Source organism: Monodon monoceros, unplaced genomic scaffold (assembly GCF_005190385.1).
Source record: "Monodon monoceros isolate NGI ecotype Baffin Bay Population unplaced genomic scaffold, NGI_Narwhal_1 Super_Scaffold_1, whole genome shotgun sequence".
Lineage (NCBI taxonomy): Eukaryota > Metazoa > Chordata > Mammalia > Artiodactyla > Monodontidae > Monodon > Monodon monoceros.
The window spans coordinates 7,133,493-7,152,600 of NW_021703765.1; the positions used below are offsets into that span (position 1 = coordinate 7,133,493).

The 19,108-nt window shown below is 37.3% G+C and overlaps 1 protein-coding gene across 7 annotated transcripts in view; it reads left to right on the top strand.

Annotated features, from left to right (window-relative positions):
• The window catches only part of RTTN (rotatin), a 137,332-nt gene that overhangs the window by 40,153 nt on the left and 78,071 nt on the right, over window positions 1-19,108 (top strand). For all 7 annotated transcript variants that reach the window (XR_003794500.1, XM_029229393.1, XM_029229433.1 and 4 more), the window contains 10 exons: window positions 761-900; window positions 3,640-3,811; window positions 5,365-5,464; window positions 7,498-7,586; window positions 7,933-8,050; window positions 9,626-9,722; window positions 10,360-10,428; window positions 14,060-14,248; window positions 14,881-15,120; window positions 16,352-16,496. Coding sequence is in view for 6 of the 7 variants with exons in the window: in XM_029229393.1 (XP_029085226.1) it covers window positions 761-900; window positions 3,640-3,811; window positions 5,365-5,464; window positions 7,498-7,586; window positions 7,933-8,050; window positions 9,626-9,722; window positions 10,360-10,428; window positions 14,060-14,248; window positions 14,881-15,120; window positions 16,352-16,496 (1,359 nt within the window). In the remaining variant the exon portion in view is untranslated. The remainder of the gene's footprint in view (window positions 1-760; window positions 901-3,639; window positions 3,812-5,364; window positions 5,465-7,497; window positions 7,587-7,932; window positions 8,051-9,625; window positions 9,723-10,359; window positions 10,429-14,059; window positions 14,249-14,880; window positions 15,121-16,351; window positions 16,497-19,108) is intronic.

Below are 19,108 nucleotides of genomic sequence, written 5' to 3' on the forward strand. Positions count from 1 at the left end.
TTTCTGGCAGAAGGTTAAAGCAGGCTAGCAAATTTGTCTGTGTACACCGGGTGGGAGGTTAAGAAGTGAGGTGCAGGCATTTAGCATTGACTGTGAAAAATAGAGCTCAGCCTTATATAAAGGCTTTTAGCCAAAGCTAACAGTGCTTTTTAAACAGACTTTATGTAATGAAACTGGCTTCATGAGTTCTATCTGTGCATATATGGATTAGCCTGATACTTTGATTAATGAACTCTTAGAAACAAAGCTTTTTTAGCAGTCCTTCTGGGCTTAGGTAAGGAGGGAGGGAAGTGCAGGGCCTTCCCTCCCTTGAATGAGAAGGTGGAGATGGGAAACACCATCATAGGAACAGTCCTCTTAGAAGAGAGAGCTGGGCCTCAGGCCCTGCCGCTTGCACAGCTCAGTTCCTTGCAGGCGCACCGGCAGCACTCCACCTTTGTAGTGAGGGCACAGGTCTGAAGATCTGGGAGGGGCCTCATCTAGGGGCAGTGCCACTACTAGAATCTTGGAAAGTAGAAAAATTAGCAAGTGTCAGGAGGGTTGGCAAATTTTCCTGAAGTTCTCCAGTATTATTTTTTAAATACAGTTGTATGTAGGCTTCTTACCTCATGTAGGTTATTTTGAAAAGTCATATTCAACTGAATTGAAAGAAATTTGTGAGTTGCCTGACAGGTCAACACAATTCTTATTCCAAGTTAAAAAATTAAGCAGTATGTGCATACAATCAGATGGTCATTTCTCTTTTTATGAAATCTGTTAGGGCTATGCTGACACAGAGGATCCTTTGGGTAACTGCATTCTCCTCCTAAGCAAAGCGAGTTCTGAGGCTGGTGAAGGGATTCTCCCCTGTACCACCTGGTTAAAGTCCATACTACGGCTCCTGCTGGTGAAAAAGCCATCGTAAGTACAGCAGAGTCTACTGAATGTGAAAGATGAACGGGAATGTTCTAGGAAAGGGTAGTAATTGTATCAAACAGTATAGAACCAAAGGAGGTAAAGGAAAGTGATTCTCTTACTAGACAGAGACGGGGAGCTAATGGCTGAAACTAACCCGGTAAAGGTCTTTCGGACACTTTCTAAGACGCTCTGTGCATCCTCCAGCCTTGCTGTCAGATCAGCCTATGTTACGGCATCGCTGCCCTCAGTGCTGTTCATAGTGCTGCTGCGGGCAGGGTGGAGAGCCGTGGAGAGAAACAGATTGCCAAAACCATAGGGCATTCGCACTGTCTTCTCGTTAGAAATTGTTAGTCTGCTGGAGTGCAACTTTTCTAATTAAATACTTGTTCTGAAAATTAAAGTTTTTCATGAAAGTGTAGTGGACCAGTTGCCTCACATACCAGGGTATGCATGTATTTTAATCTTGTTTAGCTTGTCCTCTTTTTTGGGAAACTGAAAAAGTGTCCTTTCCTCTACCATTAGTGTAAGTGTCATTTTAACTAAAACAAAAGAAGGAGAGAAAGATTGTCTTCCTTCCCTCTCTGTCAGTGCAACATGAATCTTGTGTTACTCTTTTTAGGTAACAGTGGTTAGATTTTCTCTCACTGAGAAGAGAAAAAAAGCTTAGAGTAAAGATGGATAAGCAGTGATGAAGAGAAAGTGTCGGTTGAAAAGGCTGGGAGAAACAGACAGATGTTCTTTTGACAATGGATAATATTGTTTTCCCCATACTTACATCAGGATAATGCAGTGGCTTATTTATAAACAGATGATCAGACTAAAAATTAAGGAAGTAGGTGAAATAAACTAAAACGTTAAGAGAATGGAAAGAGGAACGTCAGAGGAGATTGTAAGGGCTCATGCATCGTGCAGAGAGGAAAGCTGTGGGTGATGCAGGAAGCAGAGGGGCACATGGGGTGAGTGTGTTTGTGCTCCTCGGGGATTGGCTTCTGCAAATGTTCCCGTTGACCCTCGGCAGTGTCTTTATTAATGTGCTAGTGTAGTATTCCCTACCCCAAATTTGGTAATGTAACACAATAGGTGTATATTTTTGGTTCACCTTTGGGGGCCCAGAGTCTCCAGGTAAACAAGAACAGTCTTATCAGGCAGGACATTCTAAGGGCTTAGAGATCCCCTCCCAGGAGCCAAGGGCAAGGCCAGACCTCCCTTTGGGTAAGGTAATTCTCAATTACACAGAACTTAAAGCAGTCTAAATTACATATTTGTTTTCATCATTTGACTAGTTCTACCCCATCTCACCAGACCATAAACTCCATTAGGCAGGAACCCCATCCATTGGCTAATCTTTACATCCTCAGAACTTCATTGAGTACCTTGGGCATAAATATTCTCAAAATGTATTTGTTGAAAGAAATAAGTATAGAGAAATAATCGCACCATGGTGCTCATGCTAAACCTAAAGAAACGGCTAAATTTATCTACCGGAGGAGGAGATGCATTAAAAACAACATGCTTTACATACCTCACTCTGGGCTTTTGCCTGGGGGTGGTGGCTGTCTCTCCACTGACGACCCAAGATGTTAATACAGAGAGTGCTGGCACAAAGGAAGAGCATCATGTGGGTGTCTGGCTGTTCTGAGCTTTCATGAGGTCACAGCAGATGGGAGAGGGAGGTTTGCCTGACTCCCACACCATCTTGGAGTAAATATTTGCCCTCCAAAGATGATATCTATTAGTAATACACTAAATTCCTGCTTTCTCTAGATTTGGTAAGCACTTGAGAACCGTGGTGGGCAATGGAACCTAGCAGCACACAACCCAGACATGACGCTGCCCTTCCAGAATTGGGCATGTAATTGAGAAGAGAGATCTTACCAGTTATACTTTATTATTAATTGTAATACAGCGAGATCAGTGTTATGATGGGGGACTTCAGGGGTCAGGACACAGCCTTTGCTGTGGTAGGGATGCCTCCCCGAGTGTGCAGGTTTTAATCATAGTCTCACAAGTAGTACCTAAAACCTGGAACTTATATTACTGCTTAAAATTTGCCCAGTGTCCATGTAGTTCCAGAACCTGTCTCAGTAACTCATTGCTGTGTGTCCACTCAATGGTTTTTTCTATTTTTCCATTTCATTGTCTCGTGCATGCAGTATTTAACCTTTTCTTGAAATCTTCTACCTCCCCACTCAGTGCTCAACTGACCTTGATGCTAATCCATTCTAGATAAAATAGAATTTTGATGGGAACCAAAAGTATTTGTATTTTCATATCTGAGGGCATCTATTTCACCCCCAATATCTCGCTTTAGCTGTTAGTGTGATTACTCTCCTGGAGGTTCGACCTGTTGCTTGGGCTCTGCTCATGGATCTGTGATAGTTTTTATGATTGAGTTACAACACTAGACTTGGAGTCAGGAGCTAGGATTTTTAATTTGCAGACCGATTTACTGGAGCTGAGGTGATATTGACAGTGAAGTTTGCAGCCTCAGTGAATCTGCACCTTCCCTTGTAATTATTGATTATTCTTTATTTCTGCTGCTTATTCATAAATGTAAAATGCAGGAATAACAGTGGTTATACACTAAGTATTTTAATAGAAAAGGTAAAATGTCATCAGTAATGTCAGTATAAGCATAGCTAATTATTGTGTTGATTGGTAATAATTCTTTGTGTTATGGGCCTTTATAATTTCTATACATTTGTATATTACAAAATGTTGACTTAAAGACTGTTTCTTCAGGGTCCGGGTGCTGGCATTAAAGCTTTTAGCAAGTCACCTTACAAGGGAAGAGGGGGCGGATACCAAGCGCCCTTCAATCGATGCCAGAGTTCTCTCCAGAGTTACTGATTTATTTATTGTGAAAAAGCCTATTGAACTCAAATTGGATGACAGAAGAGAACTGATTATTAAGGTGATCATAACTTTCAAGTTTATTTATTCATAACTGTGTGGTTATTTGATATATCTTATGTTACATTTTTCAATTTGTGTTATGTACGGGAGAGGGAGAGAAATGGTGGCTTCACCTGTGGTTTTTCCTGCCTAGTGTGAAGTTGTGTCCTGGCTTTTTCTGGCTCCTGGATACATTTATTTATTGAACAAATATTTCTTGAGTGCCTACTATATGCCAGCCATCGTGTCCCTTTTCATTCAGAATATACGCTGGAAATGCAAATTAGTTTGAATGGTATCTTAAATACAACATAAGGCTAATCTAGTGGAAAGAAATTCTCTGATGACTCTTAAAAACAAACATCACTGACATAAAATTATTCTCCTTTTTCTTCTGTTGGAAATTGCCTGTAATACTAAAACAGAAAATATTATGATAAAAGTTTTCAGCCTCTTCATTACAGGAAAAATAATATAGAAGGCAAGGGCAATTTCTTTTAAATGTTACAGTGGTTCTGAGATTTTTTTTGTTAATCTCTTTTCTAAATCTTTGGCTTTTTCCCCCTTTTAAGAGGTGTAGCCTTCATCTCCCTGTCTGCCCAGAACTGCACCCAAATCATCACGGACTGATGTAGGATCAGATAAAGCAAGCTGTCCGTTATCTTCATTGCTTCATTCCTGTGTTTTATAGCTTCTCCTGTGACTCCAAGTGTGCAGTCTGGCAGTTTTCTTCAAGTTTAGACCAGACCCCGAGGCCTGTGGTAGAGCCACATGCAACACAATGGATTTTTTAAAACAGGGAAACACATTCAGTGTTCTTCTAACCTAAGTGTTCGGGGCCGTCTGATGGCCCTGGCAGGAGGATTGGAGAACCTTCCATGGGCCACATACCAGGTCCTGTTGGGGAATTCCTGCGTACTGAGTCACTGGTATCACTACTGCGCCCTGTGTGTCACGTGGAGGAAGGTGGAGTGGGTTTCTAGAACTCTCTTTCCTAAGTCCACATGAGAGCTGCAGGTGGCAGTGGGGGGGGGGGGGAAGGAGGGGTGTGCTCTCGGTCCTTTTCTCCCCACCTTTCCTGTTGTGTTTTGCCTCCTCAGACTGTCCCGGCAGGAAGTGACAGTCAGGGACTGCTGGTGGGGGGCTTGGTCAGAGTGCTGGGCAGCAAGCCCCAGAGAGCTGTCCGCTTTGGGGTCCCTAAGAGGGGGAAGTGGAGAGGGCCAAGGGAATTCCAGCTGGTGGTTTCGGGGAGCAGCAGAGAAATCCCAAGTCACGTGTCTGGGGTTGCTGTTCTCAGGCTAGCCTGGAACTACCCGTAGTGATGCTGTGTAACTTGGATGGTTAATGGGTCATGAATGCTTCCTAGCGGAAATGTACGGTAAGAGGAGAGGCTTATTTGACATGATGGATCTTTGTTTTAGATCCTAACTCCCTCTCTGACCTAGCACATCATTGTTGCAAATGTAAATATATCAGTTACTTAAATAAGTTGGCCTTCGAGCTTTTGTTTTTATAACTGTAGACTTTTACTGGAGAATTGGAAGTAGATGAAAAAAAATTTTTTTTTTTCAGTTGGAGACTGTTGAAAAGGTATATGACATCTTTATCTCAGACGATATTGATCTTATTTTGAGAAAGTCAGCCGCAGAACAGTTAGCTGTGATTATGCAAGGTAATGTCTTTTAAGGAAAATGCTGCTGAGAATGGAATTTTAGATTGCTGTGTGTAGTAGTACTGGGGGTTGGCAAACTATGGTTTGTAGGCCAATCTGGCCTGTGGCCTGTTTTTCTTTTGCAGCCTTCAAGTTAAGGATGGTTTTTACATATTTAACAAAGAATATGCGACAAAGGCCATATGCGGCCAGCAAAGCCCAACACATTTACTATCTAGTTCCGTAAAGCAAAAGTTTGCTGACCCCTGGTCTAGATTATTGTTGTTTGACCTGTGGAATGTCATTTGATAAAATTATCTTTCTTCTGAAATGTTGATATAATTCTAACAGTAAATTGCTTGTTCCTGTCTCAGTTTACCTAGTATATGATATTTCAGTTTGTTCCATCTTGCTTAGAGAAATCAATCAAATTGTACTTTGTGAGTAGGTAAGATAAAAATAATGCACTGTAGCTATGTATTTTCTTTAAAAGTTTATTTTTAAAAACAACTAGTAAAATTTACTCTTAGCTTTGTTTGTAGTGTTATTATTCTTTGAGTTTTTAATTTTTTCCTATATGTGATGTATGTAATTTATCTTTAATGTTTGAGAGAAGTAATTTTGCATTTACATAAAAATATTTTTTTAACTTGGAAGGTGGGGTATGATGGATATTCCCATCCTGACATTAGTTGAAACTGGGATGAGAGAGTAATTTGAAAGATCATATTCAACATATTTGTGCTTTTAATAACAATAATAGAGACTACAGAAAATAAGGCTCAATCAAATGTGGAGAGCCTTGGCTAAGAAGATTAAAGAAAACTTTTAGAGGGTATTCGTTCAGTATTGTTTAACATTTCAAAAATGAAGCTTATGATTTGGGTATGCACTATATTGGAGGGTAGTGGAAACTAACCTTTTTGAAGTGGCAGCTAAAGGTAGTTACAGTGAAAGCTACTAATTAAATATCAACTTTATATTTGTACGTCTTTCTCAATGAGAATATAGGAGCACAAACTAAGAAAATTTGTCTGCAAGTTGTGAAATACTTGTCACTAATCTATAAGAAACTAGAGTTTTTGGTGCTAGTGATAGCTAGTATGTGTGTGTGTGTGTGCTTGTATGTGTGTGTGTCCTAGTCTGTTTGGCCTGCTATGATAGAATACCATAGACTGGGTGGCTTATAAACAACAGAAATTTATTCGCACAGTTCTGGAGGCTTGAAGTCCAAGATTAAGGTGCCGCAGATTCAGTGTCTGGCGAGGGCCTGCTTCTTGGTTCATAGGTGGCTGTCTTCTCCCTGTGTCCTCACATGAAAAAGGGGCAACAAAGCTCTCCTCTTTTTATAAGGACATCGATCTCATTCAAGAGGGCTCCACCCTCATGACCTCATCACCTCCCAAAGGCCCCACCTCCACGTACAACCGCACTGGGGATTAGGTTTCAAGCGTGTGAGTTCTGCGGGTACAAACATTTAGACTGCGGCAGTGTACACACACCCCCGCATGTATATGTTTATTAAAAAAAAGAGGTCATATTCTCTAGAAATATGTAGAGTGTGTTACAGACCCTTTCTTTTATATTTGCTATTAACAGTTTGAGGTTAAAGATCTTGTATTAATATTGATAGAAAAATGCAAGTCATATTTACATATTAGCTTGTGGAGAATTCTAAACATTTTGAGATGATGGATTTGGAAAAGAGAAGAAATGTCCATGAAAGAACATAAAATAATTTTCCATGTACAAATAAAAGTGTTCATTTGTATATTTAAAATTCTAGTCCTTTTCAGAATCTGAGCTAGTTCATTTAATTATTCTTCTTAAATAGCTTTTTTTTTATATTACAGAAGTAAGATGTGCTTGTTACTTAAAAGTTTTCAAATTGTTCAGATGTGTATAAAGTAAAAAGTTTAAAGTGTCATCCTCTAATTTGCAACACTAGGTGTAATTGTTTTTAAAAGTTTGAAAGTTGTGTGGCTGTCTATTCTATTTTTAAAACTATAGAAAATGTTCTTTAACTTTTAGTAACTTTTTTTTTTGGTCTACAGATATTAAAATGCATGCTGTGGTGAAAAAATTATGCTTAACTGACAAGATAATTGAGTATTTAAATAAATGTGTGAGTCAGGATGGAGAGGTAAGACATATTTTTACAGATTGGTTTTTTTATCAATTAAATTTGAAATGAATTCAACTGGATTTGGATGAGTACTTGGAGTTTCAGTCTTGAGTAACATCCTTGTTCATTTTTTTTAATTTCTAAAAGTGAGATCTCTAAAGGAAAACCTTAACATTTCTATTAGATGTATAAGCAGAAGTATATACAAAACGTACTTTCAGTGGAAAATCTTAATATTTGCATTTTAGTTTCACATGATTTTGATGAAAAAGCATGACATTTAGAATAAGACAATGTTATAGTATATTTTATCTCACCTTAGAATTGATAAAAATAAATAACTGTGGTTTCCCCTGCTGGCCAGGTAATAGAGTGTCTAGTACAGCCAAGCCTCACGCTCCTGAGGAAGGTTCTCTGTGCTGACCCAGTCCTGCGTGTTTCCCTCTCCCAACAACCTTCTCTCTTGACCCTGCTGTTCAGAGGTAAATAAAATACATTCTGACAGTAATGAGAGCAATCTTCAGCTTTAACTGTTTATTCTTTAACTGTAGGTAACATTTTCTTTCCGCTTTACTAACAAAATAACAAAGTTTATTAGTGAATATGCCACTGAAAAAACCCATCGCAGTGGAAAACGTTTAACACTTTTGTGGGAATTTTCTTAAAATCCTGTCACAGAGTAGACCTTAGGGCTGAGAAGGGCTGAAGCCTCTGATCGCCCTCTGCACCTTGATGTAGCTGTCGTTTGGTGCTCAGATGGTCAGTTGTTGCCTGTAGAGAGAGAGCGCTGCAGCTGCTGTCACTATTGCCTCTTTCCAGTGTCTGTTTTCTTCATTCTTGTTTTGTTTGTGCCTTTAGATCTGATGCTTTGCTGTTATAACTGATTATGTCCTTGAACTGGCATTCAGAGTGTATAGACTCAACTTGTGGGGAGGGGGAACTAGACCATCCTGAATGACTCTGAGCATTAACTTATTACATTTTCTAAAGTGTGATTTTTTTTTTTAACCTTTTTCAGTTTGGTTGTAATTGAGTAACGTATTTAGGTGGAAAAATTCCATGTTATTTTTTTCTCTTCTTTTCTGACTGTTCTCAATAGAGAGCTTGGTAACATTCTGTGCTATTTTCTTTCCTAGAAATGTAGGCCATTGCTTTTAAATATTCCACAAGAGACATCTTGATCAAATGTCTCAATATGCCTAACCTTGTCAATTATCAGGCATGTAAAAGATTAATGATATTTATGTTCAAAATATTAAGAGTCATTTTATTTTAGTGTTTTCTTCTCTTCTAATGGCTTCTGCTTGCCAAGTGAATAGGACACAGCTTAAGTAGCATTGATAAAGGTTCAAACCAGGTAAAGTTCTAAAGAGAGTCAATGTGTTCGGCTTCATAAATTTTGAATAGTGTGTAAAATTTTATAAGTTTTTTTATAGATTGATGTGGAAGAGTAACAGTTATGGATCTCTAGTTTTCTTTTGTCTTGTTAATAATTGTCTTCCTGTTAACCTCATTCAGTAGAATTTAGTTCCTAGTTTACCTTTTCATTTATAATTTTGATTTAAATTATTCAAGCAATCAATTATGAGCACCTACTAGATTCAAAGGCATTTTCTAAGCTAACATAATCTGTACCCTTTTAATACTTTTTCGATCTCATTGATGTTTCCAAAAATTACTTAAGTGAGCCTGAAAATGAATTATAATATCTCTCATTAATGAATTTAGGGCAAAGTTAGTTTTTTAACTAGGTACTCAACAAGGAAAATTAATTCCTCAGCAAACATTTATTGAGTGCATACTATGTGCTAGGCCAGTAGTGTCTGTATCCTCCAAACCTACCAGATCAGAAACTCTGTCTTAACAAGCCCTGCAGAGATTTGCATAGATTTGAAAGTTGAGAGCCACTGTTTTAATGATGTCAGTTTATCTGGGTTAACATCGCATTTCTCTGAGAATGGCATCTCTTCTTTTCGAGTTAAGATATTTTAAATTTGAAGTTCATTCTTTCTAGAGGTAAAAATATTTTATAAAGTTATGCTTCTTTTTATTTACAGTTTCCTTGATATTTCATGAAGATTGTACCATCGTGACTGAAGTTGGAGCATTATTTTGTCTTCTGTTATTTGATGAAGTATCAAGAATGGATATGTGGTGAGCTATAAGAGTTTTAAAAGGTTTTTACTCTGAATTGTCTGTCTGAGTTTCTGAGGCAGTCTTATAGCAGTGCATGGAAATTTCTGACTTAGGAAGCTTATGCTTTCTATGGTAGATATACATGGTATGATTTTTGGTTTGAGTAGCAGTATTATGCACATTGGCTCAAAAAGTCACCCTGAACTTTTGTTGAACATTACTAAGTACAAAATTTGATAATTACTATAATAAGTTTTGTCATTAATACGTTTTTTGGTATATACACTCAATTTTGTGTGTTTTTTCTTTAATATTTAATTTTTAAAAACCTTGGGGAAGATGTTTAGGATGTAATATCTGATTTAACACTGACCCTGAGCAGGATCAGTGGGAGAGAGACACAGAGGCCACCTGCCAGTACAGCGTCTGCATTGTATGGGTCATTTATTATATGGACTTCTTAAAGAAAAGCATAATTTTCTCTTCAAAAGCAAATCCGGGTAGTGGCACCATGTTATAACTATACTAAATGATAGAACCAAATGCAGCTCTTGATTTGAGTTTCAGTCAAGGAAGCGAAGCAAGTTGTGTTTCTTAGACAAAACGATGGTCTGCTCAGTTGTTTCTTTCCTTTTGTGTTTCTTTTGTGAAATAGGTCTGATAATCTTTCCAATAAACCTTCTTCACCATCAGTCTTCAGTTTGCCTGTTTCAGTTTCTAGAAGGTAAAGAATTTATTTCCTTGGTTTTCTCAAAGATAGAATACTGTTACAGAAAGGGAAATCAAAGTCTATGATTTGTTAAAGTTTTCATCTAGCGTTTCATCACATGACTTGTAATGCTTTAATCTTTCCTTCATGCTGGTGCTTCTGAAAGTTCAGTAAGTGTACATCCCTGTCGCCAAGTTTTTGTTTTGATATTGTTCAAGTCTACACAAAACTTGAAAGAACTATATAGTGAACACTTGCATACCCTTCAGCCTAGATTCAGCAACTGTTAACACATGGGTCTGCTTTTCTGTCTTTCTCTCTCTCTCTCAATACATTTATTTATTTTTATGTAATCTTTTTCCCCAACCCATTTAAATATAAGTTTCAGACATAATTTTACTTCCCTCCCAATTATTCCAGCATGTACCTCCTTAAATTAAGGACATTATCCTACATAACCACTGTACCATGAATGGTCACATCTAAGAAAATTAAAAATAATTCTGTAACATGGTCCAGTTTCTCCAATTACATCCCAAATATCTTCTATAGATTTTTTTTTTAAATGCAGGATCCAGTCAAGGTTATGAATTGCATTTGGTTTTCATGTCTCTCTAGACTTTTTTAAAAGTAAATTGTTTTCATTGAAGTATAAGATACATAAAGTTTACAAATCCTGAATTTTTCCAGATAAATATACCCATGTAACTAACACGTAGATTAAGGTACAAAATATTGCTAGCATGCCAGAAACCACTTGTGTCCTTCCTTATTACCTTCCAGTGCCCACAAAGATAATTCAGTTTTCATTCCTGTTATTATACATTGTTCTTGAACTTTATATTCTTGCATTTGCCTTCTTTTGCTCAACTTGGGTACAGGGTACAGATTATGTTGCCTTAGCAGTATTTGATTTATTTTCATTTTTGTGTAGTATTCTGTGTAAGAATATACAGCCGTGTAGTTACCATTCTATCACTGATGGACATCTGGTTTGTTTTCTGTTTGGGGCTATTATGAATAATGACCGCTAAGCATCTTCTTGAACACATATGGATCAGAGGATATTTATATGTTTAGCTTTAGTAGACGCTACCAAGCAGTATTCCAGAGTGGTGTACTGGTTTACATTCCTGCAGCAGTGCAGTGGTCCCAGATGCTGCACACCCTCTCCAGCTCTTGGTTTTGACATCACCCACTATCCTTTTATATACATATATATGTGAATGAATGTTCATAACAGCTTTATGTATAGTAACCAAAAGCGTGAAACATCCCAAATGTCCAACAGCAAGGAGAATTGATAAATGACCTGTGCTATACTCACACAGTGAAACATTATACAACATTTAAAAACTACGTTTTACACAACAACATGCGTCTCATAGACATAGGGTTTATGACATAATCATAGACATAATGTGAAAACAGCCACAAAAGAGTATATACTGTATATTCCATTTATTTAAAGTTCACCAACAAAGTTGATCTCTGGTGAGAGAAATCAGAATAGGTAACAATAATAGTTACCTCTTGGAGGAGGGCTAGGAGAGTAATTGACAAGAAAAGGAAACAAAGAAACTTTCTGAGGGGATGGAAATGTTCTGTGTTTTATTCTGGGTGGTGGTTACACAAATGAACACGTATATAAAAATTCATCAGGCTATACACTTAAAATCTGTGTATTTTAAGGGTAAGAAAGTTATATCTTAATAAAACTATGATTAATTTAAAAATAACATTTTATAGCTTGCTAGATATTATTACATGTAGTATAATCATTTTCACTGCTGTGTAATACTCCTGTTAGACGATACCACAGATTATTCATTCTCCTGTTGTGGGGTATTTGCGTTGATTCTGGGTTTTTGCTCCTGTATACATCCCTGTAAACATTATTATATGTATCTCCTGGGATATGTGTCCAATAGTTCCTCTTGGATATATCCTTAGGAATGAAATTCTTTAGTTGTAGACATCACATTCTTTATGGTCTTTAGGTTTGGCTAAGTAATAAAACACAACAGTAGGTCATGCTTGAAATGTGATTACCTGTGTGGGTGCTGGGGGCTGTCTTGGCATAGGAGGCCCACGTCCCAATAGAAAATGTGATCTCTAGGAAGCATGCCATGGGCGTAACGTCCAGGTCCCCGCAAGGCACATCATGTATGAGAGCCACAGCACTCAGGGATACTCAGAGCTGTGGCTTCCCACTGTACATTTGCACACAGGTGTGGGTTGTTTCCACACCTCCCAGTCCAGATGCAGGGAGTGATTGTCACCATAAGCAAAGCGGTTTAGTAAAATTGTTGACATTCCATATCTATTTGGTTGTCCTGGGGAAAAGGGTCAGAGAGTTACCTCAAGATCAAGGTTGTCCATACAGAAGAAATGTCAACAGTAATTTCTTTACACATAGTAATGTCATTTAAAAAATTGTCCACATGGTGGATGTGTAGTGGTTTCTCAAACCGGTCCTGATGTAATACCCTTTGCTTTTTATTATTTTCTTCCTTCTGTGTTCTTCAGGTGTAATTTGCAGTACATTTTATAACTTATTAAAAGCTTGACCATTGATTCACTTTTCGTTTAGTGCGAGTCCTTTCAAGGAGGCTCTTGTGTCATTTTGACATGGCTTCACAAGCCTTTTAGTACATTCTTGCTTTCTGGCATGAAGAGATGTCCACGGTTCACCTTTGATTTCCCTATTTCAGACCTAGCATTAGCCATCTCTCTAAGGAGCCCTGGTTACTTCTAAGGAAAATTCCAATTTTTAAAATTTATTATCTTTTAAAAAATTATTCAGCTTCATTTATATATAGAACTCTACCGTAGCCTCTTTTTTTTGAGATGCATGAAATGAAAAAGCACACTAAATTTCCCCTTAAAAATCCTACCCAATTGTGTTTCTCTAATATTAGTTACCAATACATGAATTAGGGGTTTGGGATATGTTTTATAAGCAAAATCATTCTTTAACATTTGAGATGCTAGGCATTGCAGTCCTGCTAAACACTATTAAATTAACATTAACTAGTTTAAGAGATACTGCTATTGAATCTTTTCTTAGATCTAAAAGTATTTCTGGGTTCTCTTGGTGACACACAGTGACTGAGTTTATTGATGGTGCAACTGTGTTCTCAAGTGAAAATAGTAAGTTGTGATTCTGTCACTTAGTGACCCCTGTGAACATAAGCAATTCATTTAGCATCTTTAAGACTCATTTTGATCATCTGTAAAATGCATTTCATGGTGCCATGCCATGTAACTGTCAATGAAAGGTAGATAACGTACAGTGTGTAGCATAAAGTAGACATTTGTGTTTCAGCTGAACACCTTGTGTGTGTGGTTGCTGTAGCCATGGGGGGCCTCGACTTCAAGGGGCGTCAGTCATCTCTGCAAACAACCCTAATACAACACAGAGTATGGTAAGTCCTCAGGAAAGAAGTTTAATCAGGTGTTTTTGAAAGTTTAGAGGATGGCAAAAGAATAAAGCCTGGTAACTGTTCAAAACTGGGACCACGTGAGAGATCTTTGTATTGCTGTAGAATGGGAGGCGTAGAACTAGCCCTCACTTGTGGCTCATTCTTTTGAGTAGCACTTAAGAATTTAAAAGTATGTAATTATTTTTCTACATTTTCTCTAGGTATCATCTACCAGTACATGTACTTGGCCACCATGCTGTGAGTCCTTACTCCATAGTTCTGCCATTATCTGCTGATTGTTTGGCCTTGAAGCCGGTCTCAGATATGCTGAGAATAGCTTGGAACCTATCATGGTATCATGGGAGTGATAATCTGTTGAAGCAAATGAACTCTGAAGCTAAAATCCAAGAGTAAGTTGTTACATGTAGTAGATAAGCATTCACATCTACGTAATTATGATTAATTAGCTAGGCGTTATTTTTCCTTTAGGTCAAGTAGCTTTCTTTTTATCGTCTGACCCTGCTTTCTCACTGAAGATTATAATTTTTACTTTGTTTTAAAGATTACATGTCGTTCATTACTTTTTAAAAACTATCACACAAAGAAATTTAAATTAAAAAGCATTGTGCTCTATGCTGTTTTGGAGATTATATAAAGTTTGGTTAGTTAACAGATGTAATTCACTAGGAAAAGTGCTCTGGGTTAGGGTAGAAGCTTAGTAAATACATATGTGAATTTCGTTATCGTCACTGGGGTGATGACGATGATGATGACTTTTAAATACCTCAGTATTCTAATCTGTCAGTACTTTCTCATTTGAAAGCAAATTATATTTCTGTAAGCAGGAAAATGTCAATATAAACATCCTCATGCTAGTGTGAAACCCTAATATTGACAGATACACATCAGATTTTCTTTTGGCTGTGAGTCACCCTTAAAAGGAAACAAAACAGAATTTGGGGGAGACAGTTTATAATAAAAATAATTGTGAGCTTTTATTTAATAGCTTTATATTGCTCTTTCTTTTTTTCTTTTTGTTTAGATTTTTAGATACATTGAAGTTATCTACTGAGGACACCCTTACTCTGAAGATGACACACACAGCAAGTGGACTGAAGGACTGTCTCCGCTCCATTGTTCAGGCTGCAGCCCACAGGGAAGTGAGGGCTGCTCTCACGAGGATGAGTTTTTATCTTCTGAATGACAGATTGTCTTTCAAGGGTGGCACTGGCCCATGTGGGATTACCTTGAAGTCCTTGTCTTGGCACACCACACTAAACAGGTCAGTATCAGCTCAAGCCTGCTGGTTTCAGAGGCCTGGATGGAATTGTATTTGGGTTCATCTCCACGTGTTTGAAGTTAGGAGCGTGTGTTCTTATTGTTGGTATCATGAGAGAAATGCTTTTTAGAAAGAAAAATTTAAGGATTTTTATTATCTGTAATACAGGTCTAATAATAGCAAAAGAGAAAATTTTAACATAATTACTGCATTTTGGAATTATTAATAAATTGTTATAATTTTTACAAATATTATAATTATTATATTTTTATATCCTAACATAGCAAATCTTATTTTTTATCTCACAGAAGTAAATGATTAGGGTAAGACATGGGTAAACAAACTGAATGTTTATTCCTGTCCATATTATATCAATAAATGAGCTGAGACATCAGGGAACTGATTAAAGGCTTGGTAACTCTGGCTGTTTTGTTTTGCTTTCGGTCTGTTCTTAAGTAAATTATCTCATTTTTCTTTTTCCTCTGAATTTCATGGAGTTGATAGCCATGTGGAGGTCCTTTAGTAGTTTTTGGGAAGGCCCTGGCTTGTAAATTTAACACGTTTAACTGGTAGCAGATGGCTGCCTTTGAAACAAGACTGATAAGCAGCCGTTGCCAGCAGTTTTACATTTTAGTCTTCATGTGACTTTAGTATAAAATGTATAACTCTATTAAACGGAAAGTGTGCCATTTTCAAAATGCAAGGTTATCTGAGTTTCTAAAATGTGGGCTCTTGTGTAGCTCTCACAATTCGGATATCTAGTTCACCTTTTTCAGTGGTGTGCTGTCGCCAGCTAGGACTGCCCTGTAAGAGAGGTGATGGTTAAATTATCTGGATTTTTGCAAGTTAGTTGTTAAACACAACCACTCTTAAAATTGAACTTTGTAAACTTACAATTAAATAAATTATATTAAAAATAAAGGTAATGGTTATGCAGAGTCATGGCTTCCTAAGTATTTTACAACATTTTCCTGTTATCTGTGCTCTCGGTGTTATTTATATGGATTCTGTCTGTGCTGTGGAAATGCTGTATAATGGTGTGCTGCAGTGCCTGTCTCCACATCTGTGTGGTAGATTGGAGGATTGCAGTCAGCCATGGCGGGGTATTTACACTATGGAAATTGGCAAACACAGCAAATCAGCACCCCACTTCTCAGCAGGTTGTTAAATACTTATCTGCACGCCACTTACTTTAAAGAACTAGAAACCATGATTACTGTCTTCTTTATTGTAGATTTTTACAAGTACTTCCTGCTTGCACCGAAGATGAGAAACTGCTAATAGATATCATACATTTTCTAAATAAGTTATTGAAGGAACAAAGAAAAAATGTATCCGTAGAACTTCTAAACTGGCTTCTCGAATTACTTCTTAGACATGTAAGTGTTGTTAAGGAATTTGAATTTTAGGTTTGGCAAATGATATATTTGTAAAAATCATTAATACTGTATATGAAAATATGGAAAAGTATAATTTTTACATAGCCCGTGTTTAGCCAAGTAGTCCTTATGTTGTAATAGATGGCTTTTAGCCATATGCCTTCCTGACGCGATTGTTACTAGGTTTAAGTTAAAAGTCCGTAGCCTAAATGGAGCCTTCAGTCTTGGCATTTAACGAAACCTGTTCTATATGTGAGCTTTCAGCAGCAGCTGTATTAAGTGAGAATCTTGGAGTGGGGGAGTTCAAGTAGGGATGTGGAGGGGCAGTGAGGGGTAGTGAGGTGAGGTTGGAAGGACTCAGTCAGACTGTGCTCAGGCTTCATGTAAGTTTACTGTAGTGTTTACCCGTGTTTGCCCCCCACTACTCTCTACTTTTTGTAGCTGACTGTGTTCTGAGAAACTTGCCAAGAACCCAGGAAGCTAGCTTGTTTTTTTTATCGTTGGCCTGTATTTTTTTTTTTTTTTTGCAAATACTATATGGATTTACTTAATCTGGTAAAGATAAACCTTCGCACAAACAATCACGAAAAAAACACATTAAAATTAGAAAAAAGGGCCTAAACTGAAAAAGAAGATAATAGACCTTATAAAACAAATATATTTCATTATATGTTAATACATTTGCAAAGCTCATTTAAAGATGTGATTTTCTATAAAAATGCAAGGAGCTAATATAATGTAAGTTAGAAATTCTAATTGAGAATACTTTTAAAATTATTTAGAGATTTAAAAAATATGTATATGAATGTTTATATGTGTATAAAGCTTGTTTAGATGTTTATTATTTTCTACCTTATTGTGGATTGGTGAAAATAGGGACCGTTTCGTTCACCGTTGCATACCCAGCGTCTACCATAGTGCCTTGCACATAGTGAGCTCCCAATAAACATTTATTAACTCACTAGTAAACATATCACTTTAAGGAAGCTATGTAGTTAATTACAAGAAACGCACATAACCTTAATTTTGTAACATGTTAAAATACAACAAATGGAAACTATAAATTCCTAAAACTGTAATTGCTGAGTCAGTTACAAGTTGCAGAGATACATGTTGTATATGTGTTTGTATTGAGGTTTTTTTTTTTTTTTAAATAGGTAACTCTTATTTTGAATGATACGATGATTTTCATGATTGGGGTTTTTTTGTTTTCCGTGAATTGTCCCTTGATGCCCTTGCTAGTTTTGCCCCACAATTGGGTTTTTAGTTTTCTCTCGCACGTGTGTGCTCAAACATGCTCGCTCTCTCTCTCTCTCTCTCTCTCTCTCTCTCTCTCTCTCTCTCTTTCTTTTTTGGTAACAGAGGAGCCCTTCATAAATTAGAGAGATTAGCCCTTTATCTGTGATATGAGTTGCAAATGTTTTTTTTTGTCATTAGTCTTCTGACCTTACTGTATTTTGGACTTATTTTCCTATTTTGTCTACCCCTTTCATCCCCTAGCTTTTGTTAGTTATGTTGTTTCTACTTTTCATCTTTTATAGTACTTAAATTGTGTTCCATGATCAATCATAACTTCCACATTTAGGTATAGTGCTACAGGTGTGTGTGTGTGTGTGAAAAACCTGACTTCTCACCACCTCGACCGTTATCACTCTAGGCCGAGCCATCACCGCCCTTCTCCCAGGTTATTGTTAGGTCTTCCAGCCTCCACCCATGCTGCCTGTGGTTCTCAAGACAGCTGCCACAGGGATCTTAAACTTAAGTCACATCATGTCCCTGTTCTCAAAATCCTCCACCAGCTTCCTCTCATTCAGATTAAGCTCCATAGGCTACAAGGCTCTATTTGAGCTTGATTCTGAGTATCTTTCTGATTGTCCCTCCTACCACTGTACTCCACTCCTTCTTTTCCAGCCACATTGGCCTCTGGTTGTTTTTCAAACACCGCACTCATAGCTCCCTTTGCATTTCTTTTTCTCTCTGGCTGGAATGTTCTTCCCCTAGATATCTATACAGCTGACTACTGCACTTGAGTCAGTGCTCTGTTCAGATGTTAGTCATCCTTATCATCATAATGTAGCATTTCTCTGTGCCTGACTCTCTGTGCCTTCTTAATCCTATTTTACGTTTCTTCATTGTACTTATCGCTCCCACTTGCAGAATATCTTTGTTCATTTTCTTTCTACCCCACCCCACCCCACTAGAATGTGGGCAGTGGGAGGACAGGTTATGTTGTTTGTTTCATTCACTGCCATGTTATTTTTGTGTAGTCATAGGTTTTTTTTATAGTTTCTAAATTATGTGTCTTCTTGGAAAGATCTGTTTTCCAGAGTTTGAGAAAACACTCTCATGTTTTCTTTTATGATACTTAAGGTTTTATTTTTGTTTACATCTTTATTCATCTGGAATTTCTTATGATGTAGATTTTTTTTTTAATGGTTAGCAATTTTCTCATGTCATGTCTACCCATGATTTGAATTGGCACCATTTTTTAAAACCATAAACTGATTTCCTATATATGCATGACTCTTTGTTTGAACGTTGTATTATGTTCCTTTGATATGCCTGTATTTTTCTGAAGAACTACATTTTAAAATTATCATAGCAAATTTTTC